The 14486-nt window shown below is 36.0% G+C and overlaps 1 protein-coding gene across 1 annotated transcript in view; it reads left to right on the forward strand.

The window, feature by feature from the left end:
• LOC122810815 (obscurin-like) overlaps window positions 1–14486 on the forward strand; it is a 374712-nt gene that overhangs the window by 74925 nt on the left and 285301 nt on the right. Inside the window, exon 3 of the mRNA XM_044082375.1 lies at window positions 2175–2513. Within this exon, the coding sequence (XP_043938310.1) occupies window positions 2175–2513 (339 nt within the window). The remainder of the gene's footprint in view (window positions 1–2174; window positions 2514–14486) is intronic.

Raw genomic sequence — 14486 nt, forward strand, 5'->3', positions numbered from 1 at the left:
TCACATCTGTTTATTGAACTGTTGGTAATTGGTGGTCCCATGCGATATAAGCTTCATCATTTTCTATAATTCTTTGAGGCTTATGTTTCCAATGCTTCTCAGCTACCTCAATTTTGTAATGTTTGCATAATCCCCAGTGCAACAGTCTTGCCACATTATTATTGTCCAGCAGCAAGATGGATGACTGTTTCCAATTCTGTTTTACAAAACCTGCATTTGTCTGTTTCTACAACATGTTCAATGGATTTTGTAAACCAATGTGTACATAATCCACTATCCTGGACCACAGATATTAATATGTGTCTTTTGATTTACAGTCACCTCTCCTTAACCATTCATGTGTCAGATTTTTGATCCACATAAGTTTGTTTCAGGAGTGTTTTGTACTTTCAACTATATTTATGCCTTTTCCATATTTCTTGCCTTCTCATCTCATCCTTCAGCTTACATTCTTTGTTTTTTGGCACATTCAGTTGCTGCCTGAGTTTTGTTTGCTTCTGGTTTAATTTCCATTCCTGATTGACTCTGATATGCTTCTGCTAAACTAAGCAGTGAAGTCATCTTAGAATTGTCCTTATGTTTTAAAGCTTTCACTATGTTTGGATCATGTGAGGTCAGCAGATATATATATATATATATATATATATATATATATATATATATATATATATATATATATATATATATATGGAGTCCTATGGTTGCTGATCTATACATGTAAGTAGTTTTGAGGAGGCCCATACCTTCTTCAGAATGGGGAATATATAATTTTGATGTAAACTAATTTTTATAAATCACTTGCTGAGCGTGAAGCATTTTTATTTTCCTCTCCAACTGATCCAGTACCTTTGGGGGCCAGTCAATCACCCCAAACTGTAAGTAAGAACAGGAAGAGCAAATTGGTTTATAACCTTGACTTTGTTCCAAGATGTCAGTGCTGTTTTCAGTATTAATTTTAATCATCTAAAATATTCCTTACTAAGTCTTGTCTGCATTTGGATGTTTTATTGTCTGTCTTTCATTAGTTCCGAAATATTTATACACTCTCTGCTGTTCCTGCTCAAGTTCCTTTATATCAGATTCCTGTCCCAGACTGATATTTTCTTGGTGCTGCAGTTTTCCTGATTGCTTTCGCACATTTATCAAACTCAAATGACTTTCTTATATTATCTGAGAAAGTTTTGACCACTTGCAGTTGTGCTTTCACTTCCTCATCTGATTAACTATACAGTTTTAAAACATCCACAAAAAGAAGATGCAAAGTCTTTACAGTTTGTTGCTTTCTTGGAACCAAGTTGTATCCATGACCTAATCTGTTAAGTAGACAGCTTAATGGGTTAAAGGCAAGACAAAAATGCAAGGGTGACAAAGAGTCACCCTGGAAAATCCGCTTTTGAATTTGTATCTCTGGGATAATAATGTGTCCTTTATCATGGCTTAGCTGCAGAGTGGTTTGTCGCTCTTTCATGGTCACAGTAATGTAATCAATCAATGTATTGTATATCTATTACATCAATAAGCACCCCTTCATCCATGAATATGGGATGTTGTCAAATGCTTTTTTGTAGTATATCCATGCCATACTTAGATTCTTCCCATTTTTGGAATTCTCCATTATGACTTTATTTAACAACAAATGATACTTTGTTCAATATGACTTTCTTTTATTATCCTTTTGTTCTATTGCCATGATTGCATTTTCTTCTAAATGACTATAAACTCTATTGGCATTGATTTCAGAGTACAATTTATACATCGTCAGAAGGCAAGTTACTGGTCTATAGTTTTTAGAATAGCGTTTAACTTCAAGCCCTCCCAACTTCCTTAGAGACATTCAGTATGCTACTGGAGACTAGGAAAATCATACTTTAGCTGAGGGGGGGGGGATTACAGCTTGATTACAATGAATTACATTAACCCACTAAGTAAGCCAGCTGAAAAAATAGCAAATGTACATATAAAACTGTGAATGGACATTTTACTGAACATACTTATTGTCTAGCACATTTTAAAAATATTTCTACAAGTCATATTAGATTTCTTATTTATAGAAAATAATGGAAACTTTAAAATCTTGATTCCTGGAAGCCTCAGATATAATATTTATTGGCCTTGTTTGACATGAACTCTTAAACCTTTTCACAGGAGTGTTCAAATTTAATTTTATTTTTCAGGTGCTTACAGCCAGATGATATACCAAGCCCCATCGGTTACTGGTAAAGAAGGAGGCACTGTCAAAATGAACTGCACCGTGCCACATGAAAGTTTAGGACCTGTTCGGTGGTACAAGGAAGCCAATCTGGAGAAGGTTCTATACTCACAGTTGCTAGGTGACAAATCAGATGCACGAGCCAGTAGGATAGTGCATGAAGAACAAGAAAGAAAGAATGATTTTTCCATCACATTTTCAAATATTACATTGGAAGATGCTGGGGTGTATTACTGTGTGAAGTTCAAATCAGACAATGTAACTCTGGCTGCAACAGGATCTGGAACCAGACTTTATGTGAGCAGTGAGTACAAAGCCATTTATAAAGAAATTTTAAGAATATAAATGAAGAATATATATGTGTGTGTGTGTGTGTGTACTTTTATTTTCTGAAAAAACAGAAATACTGACGACCACAGGACTGAGACCAAAATCACAAAAGATGGAATCACGAATCAGGTAAGTATTCTCAGGGCAAGTGAATACTTGCCCAAAACAACAGTAAATAACAGCGCACCATGTAAAACTCACCTAGGTGTGGTACACCCCACACAGCCCCAAATATGGGAGTCTGCACCCCCTCAACTATATATACCAAATGTGGGATTGTACTACAGTGGAGAAATGGCATAACCCCACACTGGACAAGCATTCACTTGCCTTGAAAATACTTATGCAATTTGTGATTTTCATTTTGATCTTGTGGTTGTCGGTATTTTGGCTTTTTTGGGAATAAAAGTAGACCTATATATATATATATATATATATATATATATATATATATATATATATATATATATATATATATATATATATAATATATGTGTGTGTGTGTGTGTGTGTGTGTGTGTGTATAGTCCCATTTAATTATCAATTTATGGATGTATAACATTGAAGTGTAGTTAGAAGAAATGTTTTGTTAGGATATACTGTATAACCATCTGTCTAAAAGCTAAATATACATCTTAAATTAGGGAGAAAATAATTTTTTAACAACAAACCCAACAGAAACAAGTCAAGTGTCATAAGAAAACTGGCATTTGTGTTTTATACAGTGTAATTCTACATTTTAAATATTCTGCAATTTTATGTTTTTCAAATGCAAGGTTTGAATTAATGGCACTGGTATTGAATGACTGGTCTACAAAAGTTAATAATGATGATACAGATTGTGACAATCTGCATATGAAAATAATAACTTTACTTTTTATTCTGCAAGGCAACCAAATTTAGGAATTAAGGTGGCTGTTCAAAGATATATTTATCAAGAAATATTTTCTAAAGTTGTTGAATGTGACAGTTACTGAAAAGCAAGTTGGTTGAATTCCTTTAATATGAGCACATTCAGTGACTTTAGTGTGTCATTTCAGGTCTCAGAAGAGTTTTGTTTAAGGAAGTGAAGGATACTAAAAATATTAGGTTTAGTGTTTGGGAGATGTCATATTGTTATGTCCTTTGATAGGTGATGGAGTCTGCAGCTTACAAGAAATGCACTTATGTATTTACATTACTGTTCTTTGTTTATCTTTGTTTACTGGAAAAGCATGACTGCGATAAAACTTGTTTTCAGTATGGGCCCAGGGAGAAAAGTTCTATATTTAAGACCAGTTTTAACATATACATGAAATACAGTTACATGCTATCAGAAGGAATGCAAAATGTAGGTAAGTGTACATGCATAAGAGAGAAAACACTTTACAACAGTTTGCATAACCATCATTCAAAAACAGAGCATGTAATTACATAGGTATATACAGGGTTAAAAAATATATGTATAATATATATAGATATATATGGGTGTGTGTGTGTGTGTGTGTGTGTGTGTGTGTGTGTGTGTGTGTGTGTGTGTGTGTGTGTGTGTGTGTGTATATATATATATATATATATATATATATATATATATGTATATATATATATATATATATATATATATATATATATATATATATATATATATATATATATATATATATATATATATATATATATATATATATGTGTATATATATATATATATATATATATATATATATATATCTATATATATATATATATATATATATATATATATATATAAAATATAAGTAAATATTATGAATAATTACGTTTATCTGTGTTTTGTGCCTGCTGTGTAAAACTGTGTTTCGTTGAATGACTTTTTTATTTATTTACTTTTTATTTTTACCTTATTGGATTTAACTATACTGTTATCAGTAGTATTCTCTGTGAGTGGGTGTTCTAGATCTGAAAAGTTAACCATCTATAATATTTTCTCTCTAAAATATTAGAAATCATAAAAATCCCCCTAACTTCATAATGGATGTTTCTATACAGTAATCAAAGTAATTGCTAAAATGTAGTTTTGTAGACAGTGAAGTACTGTGTTTTCAAGATGCTGTCCTGTGTAAGCAGTGAACTATTTTGTATGATTTAATATTTGCCAGCTGTACACTTGCTACAACTGTACCATGATTCCTAGTGCTGTAAATAAGTAGAGAGGGGCTGGCTCTTTGGCGTAGAAAATTTGCCTGTTACTGCTCTTGATTCACCCTAGAACTGACTGCTGGCATAGGAACAGGAGGGGTTGCCAGGAGCAGTTGAGAATGAGCAATCAGTCTGGCTCATCCATGCCATTGGATGGAGCGGATATATTCCTGATGCATGACAGCAGTCCTGAGTCACACCTCACATGTAAGCACCATATACTGAATATGTAACTTGTGGGCTGGATCTCAGCCAAAGAGTGAACTGCAGTCCACCAAAGCATTTTAGGTGTGTGGAAGCACACGCTGCCTCCTTCACTATGGGATTAACACAGCAAGCATTGCCAGGTCATTGACGGAGAACATAAATTTATTGTCTAACACCTACTGAATGATAGACAAGATATCTGGCTTGTCTCTTCCTCCCACTGTATACAGCTATGGGAGAAAGGATAAAGGACTGCTCCAATGGGAGATATGGGCTAGTAGTAGCAGGAAATAAGGACCAAACAGGAAAATAAATGAAGGCGATGAAACCATCACTTCTGAATACCTCCAATATGGAGTGTTTGGGGTATTTCCAAAAGAAAGTCTGCAGAAATGTGGCTGGACATGATAAAATTCCCATAGAAATAATATGGAACAATGTTCACATCAATTATCACAGCTGGAGGGACAGATTCATCAGCCAGAGACTCCCTATGCTGTGGAACAAAATCCCGGTACATGTAGGAGGGAGCACCTTGTTGGCCTTGTTCAAGAGGAATTTTGACCAATGGATGGGATATACCGATATACCCCAGGGATTACTTCAGTGTCACTGCTTGGCAGAGCAAAGCAAAAAATGATAGGCATAGTTTCAATCAAAAGTAAAGGGTGGTGAAAGCAACACTAAACTATAGGCTTATAAAATGCCCTTATGGGATAGCCTAGCTGAAGAATATGTGAACCCCTGAATTTCCTAAACCACTTGTCCCGGTGATGGTTACAGTGACAGCAGGCCGAGCATGGTAGACCACAGTTCTGGATCGATATTGAAAATGTGAGGTCACTAACTGTGGGCCCTGCAACTGTGGAAATAAAGTACATTTGTCAGTAAGATATCCTGAATATCAAAAGTTACAGTAAATTACTAAACTATTAAAGCCCTTCAGTGTAGCCTGATGTGGAAGAGTGCACTCCAACATTCCTGCTACATATACAGTTGGACTAAGAATAATGCTCTGAGATACTGTAACTTTGGACTTAGGTATATTCACCATTACTCACATTGTAAGTTTCACTGCTTGAGGTGAGGATCATATTTACAATCCTTGGAATGCCAGCAGTCCCAACTCAGTGTCATCATTTCAACCTGACCAATCTCAAGCATTCTCAGTAAAGCTGAGAGATGTAATCTCTATAATGTGTCCCAGGTATGCTCAGGACCTCTTCCCAGTGGACTGTGTTAGTTATAACTCCTGTAGCTAGCATTAAGACGGGATACCTATCCTTAAAAAGTGTGTACTGGAAGCACATTTTTTATTAATTACAATTAATAGTGAAGCATTAAGGTATTTGCAAGACCTTTATGTGTGTTTGAAAAGTATTAGTGTTACTTTAAATCAATGTGTAGTTGGGTTGGGGGGGGGGTAAAGAGAGCAGTTGCCTCAAAGGCTGAAAATAAAAGACTTGCTTTGCTTGTAAACAATTTACACCACAGGACTAAATGAGGAAGCATTTTGTCACAACTCATGAAAGGCTTTGCAGTGTTTCACTTACTGTAAAACAGTGACTTTTACCACATGCACTTATACAAATGTAAATACATTTGTGATATTACACTGCAGTACAAAGTATACTGGGGGTGTTACTACTTTGTAATGAGTCAGCATATGGTAGTCATGCTTTGTGTGGACTAACAAAAATTGTGTTCAGTCCTCAAAAATATCACCAATAGTCATGATTAGGTATGAAACGAAAGGACAAATTTAATAGTATAATGCATGGCAGTATGGCACAAAATAACATTTTTTGGAAACACACATTTAGGTTCAAAGACAGCTCCCATTATGTGTACAAAAAATTGCAGATGCCTTCCAGTATATAGTTTTGACATTAACGCAATTAACTGACTGAATCATGTGGCTTGTATTGCAGTTTGTAGACCCAGATAAGCAAGGTAATCACCCAGGGTCATAAGGTGACAGCTACCTCCAAGGATCTCCATACAATAGTCATTTAATGAAGGTAAAAGTGCAGTCATCATGGCAGTAGGATACTGTGACTACATTTGGTATTTTTATGTTGGGGCAGGAGGTTACAATCAAGCCCTTAGAGCACCTGCATGTCCAACAGAATGTTGTAATGCATCATCCAGTCTAATATATACCTGCCTTCACAACATCCTCTGGTCAGTCAGCTGTCTGCATGTGACTTGGCACTGTCTATCAATTTTATCAACAGCAAAATCAAGCGGGACAGTCCATTAGGCATATGTGCTATAAATGCAGTAATTCATGAATCACTGGTTTTGATGCATGAACTGTATTTGGCTAACATTATTGCATCTGCAATATAACATTTTATTACTATCTGAGTGCTTATAGCTTTTCAGAATCTACATTTTGCACTCCATTCTAATGTAAATGCAGGCAGCACTCTGATCAAGAACATGGATGGCCGAGTTGTCAATATGGCAAGAAAAACAACTTTCTGTGACTCCTGACCAGTCACAAGTTAAATGGTAATTTTTACTCTCCCATGTTATTTTTAAAAAAGATTATGTTAAAATAGATTGCTTTCCATATTGTACACTGCCATGCCGCATTACAAAAATGGACCTGAATGCAATTTGTCAGCTCCTGGACGATGTAAATGCTAAGCCTGTTCACTTAGCTGACCTAGTAGCAAGGATCCTGGATGCCACAGCCACTATAAAAAGTAAAAATGCTGCATTATGAGTTGCCATGGACACCTGTGCATCTATAACAGCTTTGCTTGACTCAGCACTTATCATGCAGTCAGAGAAAATTCAGAAATGTGCCACTCAGGTTGAAGCTCATGAGGAGAAGTTGAAGAAGTTGGCCACAGTAAGTGTCATCATGGAAGGTCATAGCCAGAGGAATAATCTTAGTCTAATGTGCAAAGCATGGAATGAATTATTATAGAAACAATACACTCATCCATCTGCCTACTTAAATGAATAAACTGCTTGAAACTTCAACAAGGTGTCTTTGCTCCTCCCACATGGAGAAAGAAAAATGTTCATTCTTTCTTTGCGTATCGAGCAGAGTCCTCAGCTACGTTGCTCTTGGGTGGCCCTCAAAGAAGGATATTTTGGAAAACTGATGAACCAAAGGAGTCTCTATTTCTAGAAATAATATCCAGTTTGTAAGGAGAAATAAAATTATGAGCATTAGAACATGCAGATGCAGTACAAATGTCATCAATTGATGTTCTCGACCAAAAAGCAGATGAAGTAGCCAGGGATCTGGTTGAGACAGCCTTGGGACGCTTGGGTAATGTCATGCCTTTTTGTGAATAAATCAAAGAGATACAATCTGTTATCCATTAACCTAGAGTGACTTTAGACACTGGATAACCCACATTTTTGAATAAAAAGAAACAAAAAGTTGATTTGATTTTCAGAATTGCTTTGTTCTATCAAGATAAAATTTTAATTGTCTGTGTACATCCAGGAGGTGTAGTACGTATTCTCCTTTATTGGTAAAATTTGGAATGAAGGCTGGCTAATGAATGGGTTGGTTAATGTTATTCTCTGAAGCAACATCAGAGAAAGGATCTCCTAGAGCTGCTAGCTAAATGAATTTTATGTGGACAAATCCTTTGTACACTGTTTCTTGTTAGACCGATCACCCTCTGGGTCCCAGGTGTGATACCAGACTTAACTGAAGCCTTCTAGATTTCAACTTATAAGTAAGGGTATAACATCCAGGTCCAAGGAAGTTACAGTACCACTCTATTTGCCTCTTATCAGATCCATCGAGTACAATGCCCCACTTTAGTATGTACCTGACTAGGTATATGTAACAGTTGGAATGCTCGCAAAGGATCCTCATCAAGAGAGTCCAGGGTATTAACACACCTTCTATACAGATCACCTTAGAGCCCTGTCTCTATACTTGGTCTCCTGCAAGTTGTTGAAAGGAGATCTTTGATTGGCATATAAAGCACCCTTAGTCCTAGCCCTGACAGGGCTTTTGTACTTCCACAAAATGATCAGCACTAGAAACACAAGATCCAGGAATTTGAACTTTGCTTCTGATATAAATAGAACATGCTGGCAAGAAAGATATGTGGCATAAAGGCTCCCCATTCTATGGAATAGACTCCTCATCCTTGTGAAGCAGAGTCCATTCCTAACCTTATTCAAATGTAACCATGACCATTGGATGGGAAATCACAAATTCATCCCCGGACTGGTCCCCATGTCTTTTATAGACAGAGGCCAAAAGTAAACATCGCTTAAATAACATTTGATGGGTAATCATGAATTCACCCCTGTGCTGGCTCCCATGTCACATATAGACAGAGGTCATCAGCAAACATTCCCTAACTAACATACCCCACCACAAAACTTTTTAGCATCTTGCTAGCTAACACATCCCTTCTAACATAGCCCTCCTAGCAAACATCCTCCCCATTAAGAGACATGTTACCAGTGGATGCAATTCGGTTGAGTTGCTTGGCTAGGCTTGGTGGACATTAGCCTAGTATATGCCTATGAGCCTATGCAAACAAATGGAACTGGAAGAAGCTGTAATAAAGCAGGATACATTCATCTTCCTACAAAGTGCACTGCCACAAATCTGAACTTGAGTACCTCTTCATTGTTGCTAGAAAGAGTGCACTACTTGTTGAGGCCTCAAAGCAAACCCAGTAATCCCCAAGGCAGGCCATCGTTTGGCTACTATACAAATGGATAAGCTGCAGATACTTAAGAAGACAGGAGGAGAAGGTAAATTCTTTACATTATGTGACTGCTGTGTCCACTTTGTTTGAGGATTTCTCCCCAGACACTACAGCAGCACAAACAGCCTTCTCTGTGGTGAGAGCACTGTATTGTAAGAACAACCTAATGTCTACACTGTGTTACCCTGCCACTGTATATATTAAGTGGGATGAGAGGGAGATATTATTTCAGATGCCAGATCAAACTCTTTAGTTTTTGCAAAGCAAACTGCTGAAGCCAACAACTGATAATGCAGTATTAATGCAAACTGGCAGTATACCTGACCTGATGCCATACCATTCAGCAGTAATTGCACAGAAAGAGCCAAATATATGACTGGACCAGGAAAACTCACTGCTTTCTCCACTAATCTCCCATCTTTGCACATAGACAGCTCACGATCCAGGTGGAGGATTGCCCATCAGGTTAAAGGTTGAGTATCCCCATTGTTAAGGAAAATTTCAGCTAGTCAGCTGTTTCCAGAAACTAAACAATCTGGTAATCACTTTTTTCTTCTGTAGTCAGCAGATAGCACCGAGGAGATTATGGCTCAATAATGCATTATGGAAGACAAGGAGAATATGTCAAGGCCTGAAGAAAAAGCAATGCCCTGGAACTAAGAAGAGGCAGGATATAGAGGAATTTGCTCAGCCAAAACAAGGGAGCATTAAAAATGGAAAACTTGGCAAGATTCAAAGATGAGAGGTTATGCATCCTCATTATGAGTTAGCCATATTTTCTTTATTCTTAGTGCTACTGTCACTCTAAAGCACATACCTCATTGAGGCAGGATTATGTTTGGGCCTCCCCAGGAAGTGATACCCCCTTTCAACCCATGGAGTGACATACTGCATTGTCACATGTCTCGTTGAGGTGGGATTATGTTTGGGCCTCCCCAAGAAGTGATACCACCTCTCAACCCATGGTGTGATGGGTCTACTACAGATGATTGAACTTTTAAAACATCGACTTTCATATGGCCGAGACCATGTAATTGACATTTCAAAAGCTCAAACACCTTAAAAAAAAATAAAACAAAACAAAAATTCCTGGAAATTTTAGCAGGGAGGCAAGCCCCCCTGAACCCCCCATACCCCCTGCTATTTAAATATACCAACTCCAACATCGCACTACAGCAAGGGAAAGGGAAATTTTCCTGTTCCGAGCTATATGGAGATCTCTGTTCAGAATGCTCAGAGTTTTAAAACTTCAATTATATGGTCTCAGCCATATGAAAGTCAAAGTTTTAAGATTTCAAACATCTGTAGGGGACCTGGAGTGAAATACTGCATTGTCACATGTCTCGATGAGGTGGGATTATATCTGGAACTCTCCAGAAAGTGATACTACTTTTCATTCTGTGGAGTGACATACTGCATTGGATATATATTTAAACTATTACATACTTTTACAGTCTATATATAGTTGCATGCATTTAGCAACACTATGTTCACTTGTTATACTGTTAATGTTCATGGGAAGACTTTACCTTACAAATGCATAGCATTTTTATCCTGGCTGGAAATCCAAAAAGCAGATCTCTTTTTCTGCCAAGAATGTATATATTGCAAAGAAGCATCTTAATGTTTTGAAATCATTCTGGAAAGGTCATCAACTTTTAAGTCTCAATGCCAAGGCTAAAGAGGGAGTTTTGCTTGGGGTGAATACCTCTCTTGGCTAGAGTTTACATAAAAAAGGTAAGCAAAGAGGGTAGGTGGATAGGGGAGGTTCAACACACCACACTGAGAATTTATATTAAGCTTAGCTTATGGCTCAAATAAAAACTGTCCTATGTTTTGCTGTGAGGTTTTTAAGGGAAATCAACTCAATGGGTTACACCAGCTGAAAAGTAATTCTAGCAGGGGACTTCAACACAACAATTAACTCATTGTTAGATAGGACTCATTCCCTGTCTGAATGGCACATTAAGGCTCACAAGACATTTACAGATCTTGTGACCATATGGGCCTGATTGACATATGGAGATTCTTCCACTCCCACAACATGGAGGTTACTAAAATATCCCCACAGGGCAGGCATCCAGCAGACTAGATTAGTATTTAGAATATAAGGATATATTTAAAGATATCCATACTGCCAAAGTAATGTCAGCTCTAATAATGGACTGGGAACAGATAACCATCGGTTACCCATATATGCCGTATGCTTCCTGAGTAATAATAAGTTAAGGAGACTAAACCTTCTCATATTTAGAGAGAGAGAGAGAGAGATTTAATAGAAAGTATTAAGAGATGTTTACAGAGAGATTTACGCTGTAATCAAACAGGGAAATATGACACTTTAGTATGGTGGGACACTGTCAAATTGCAACTTAAAACAGTCTACAAGTGAGCCTAAACACAATTATTAAGCAAATGTGATGTAGAAATCAAAGTTTTAAAAGGAGACATTTGCTTAGGATTGGGGGTTGGTATAATGGTTAAGGTAGTTCACATACTCTACTGGCAGCAAGCTTAGGTTAAAAATTTAATCCAAGACGTTGGAACATCACACAAAATCCTTTATTTACCAAAATAAAATTTCCAGTTAGCGCTTTCATTTAAACCATGTGTTAAACTTCATCAGACAACTAATAATTTTAAATTAAGTTCTTATATAAGCTTCCTGTAACATTGATTGGTGACTAAGAATGAAATTCATGTTAACATCTTATGTATGCAATCAGGAACTAGTACTAAACCATTTTTATAAAAACATTTTTCTAAAAACTATATATTCAATATTAACAGACTAAACATGGTTCTAATAAATTAATATCTAATAAAAACATTTACTAAAAATAACTCACTACACCAATGTTAGAAAAACTCCCTCCTAAAAATACATCAATAATTATGAGTATATTAAATATATTAATTGTGATAAATTTATATATAAAAATGTATAAATCAATAAAAAACAACAATACATTTTATTTAAATGATGCTACCTTAACTTTTTTCCTTTCAAGGGCTTTTAACTTCAACACTGGGACGATTGAGTTCCGTTCATTCAAGCCTGGCCACTTAAGTTCTTTTATCTCTAAAAGTAGCCCCCATGGCTTGTTATCCTGTACAAGCACCAAATCTATGGCCATGAAACTACATTTGTGGTCAGTATTACAACTGATATGCTTAGCCAAAGCATTATTCAAGGTTTTTCTCTTTACAGCATAATCATGGTCATAAATTCTCTGCCAGAGTTTTCTTTCTATTTTCCCAAACATAGAAACACAGGCAGGAAGTGCAAGATGCCAGGTAAACTATTGCTTTAGAACAACAAGTATATTTACTGTTCAGATAATATATAATATTTCTCACTGTAAAGCTGTTAGCTGCTTGGACTTTGTAACACCATGAGCATGCCCCACACTTAGTCATTCCTTGTCTAGCTTGTGTTTCAATTCCCTGTTTTGTTTTGAGTAAGTCTTTAAAATTAAGCCCTTCCCTGTATATAATTGTGGGTTTATCCCCCACGTATTGTCTAATGTAACAATCTTCTAGAAATATGGGCCAGTTTTTTTTCAAAAATAGATCTTAAGGCATAGGCTTCCTTACTATAAGTAATAACAAGTGCCTTAGAGAAATCTGATGAAACCTCTTTTGTTTCATTTGGACAAATATTCTGAAGACTAGCCTCATTAAAAACTATTTCTGTGGGGGAATCTATCAGTTCTAAAAGTGTATGCTGCTTATCTAAAATTAGTTTGAAATGGCCATTCAGTCTCTTTATTTTAACTTCTTCAAATAATTCATCGATGAGTTTGTCTGGGTAGGCCCTTCTGAGAAAAATGGAAAGTAAAAAATCGCAGTCATCCAGAAAATCCTCAAAAGTGGTTGTCATCCAGGCTGCTCGAACTAGTTGCCCCTTGACAACCAACCTCTTTTGATGGAATGGGTGTGAGCTACTGAAGTGAAGGAAGGAAATGGATTAAGTTTCCTTGCTGAAAATTCTAGCAACATACCTGTTGTTAACATAATCTTTACATAATGAGATGTCTAAGTAATCAATGAATTGAGTGCTATACTTCCATGTAAATTGAAGGAAAGTGGTGGTTTCATTAATGTATTTCAAAAAATTATCCAATTTCATACTTGAACCTTTCCAAATTAGACATATATCATCCTGAAATCGGAGATATAACCTAATATTTGGGGAATAACTAGAATGAAACACAAACTTTTTCTACCAATACGCCATTATGGTGTTGGCGAAAGCTCTGCCACATGTTGTAGTTAAAAGCCCTTGAAAGAAAAAAAGTTAAGGTAGCATCATTTAAATAAAATGTATTGTTCCTTTTTTATTGACATATACATTTTTTTATATATACATTTATCACAATTAATATATTGAATATACTCATAATTATTGATGTATTTTTAGGAGGGAGTATTTCTAACATTGGTGTAGTGAGTTATTTTTAGTAAATGTTTTTATTAGATATTAATTTATTAGAACCATGTTTAGTCTGTTAATATTAAATATTGAATATATAGTTTTTAGAAAAATGTTTTTATAAAAATGTTTAGTACTAGTTACCTGATTGCATACATAAGATGTTAACATGAATTTCATTCTTAGTCTATCATAAATTTGATAACAACAAGCAGTAGCAGGCAGATGTATGTTTCACATTCATGGAATGAATTAAGTTTCATCAATATTAATGACTGAACTAATCAATCAATGTTACAGGAAGCTTATCTTCTTCTTCTTCTTCTTCTTCTTCTTTCAGTTGTTCCCATTAGGGGTCGTCACAGTGGAACATCTGTTTCCATTTCTTCCTGTCCTCTGCATCTTGCTCTGTCACACCAACCACCTGCATGTCCTCTCTCACCAC

This window comes from Protopterus annectens, chromosome 9.part0 (genome assembly GCF_019279795.1).
Source record: "Protopterus annectens isolate FY-2018-M chromosome 9.part0, PAN1.0, whole genome shotgun sequence".
Lineage (NCBI taxonomy): Eukaryota > Metazoa > Chordata > Ceratodontiformes > Protopteridae > Protopterus > Protopterus annectens.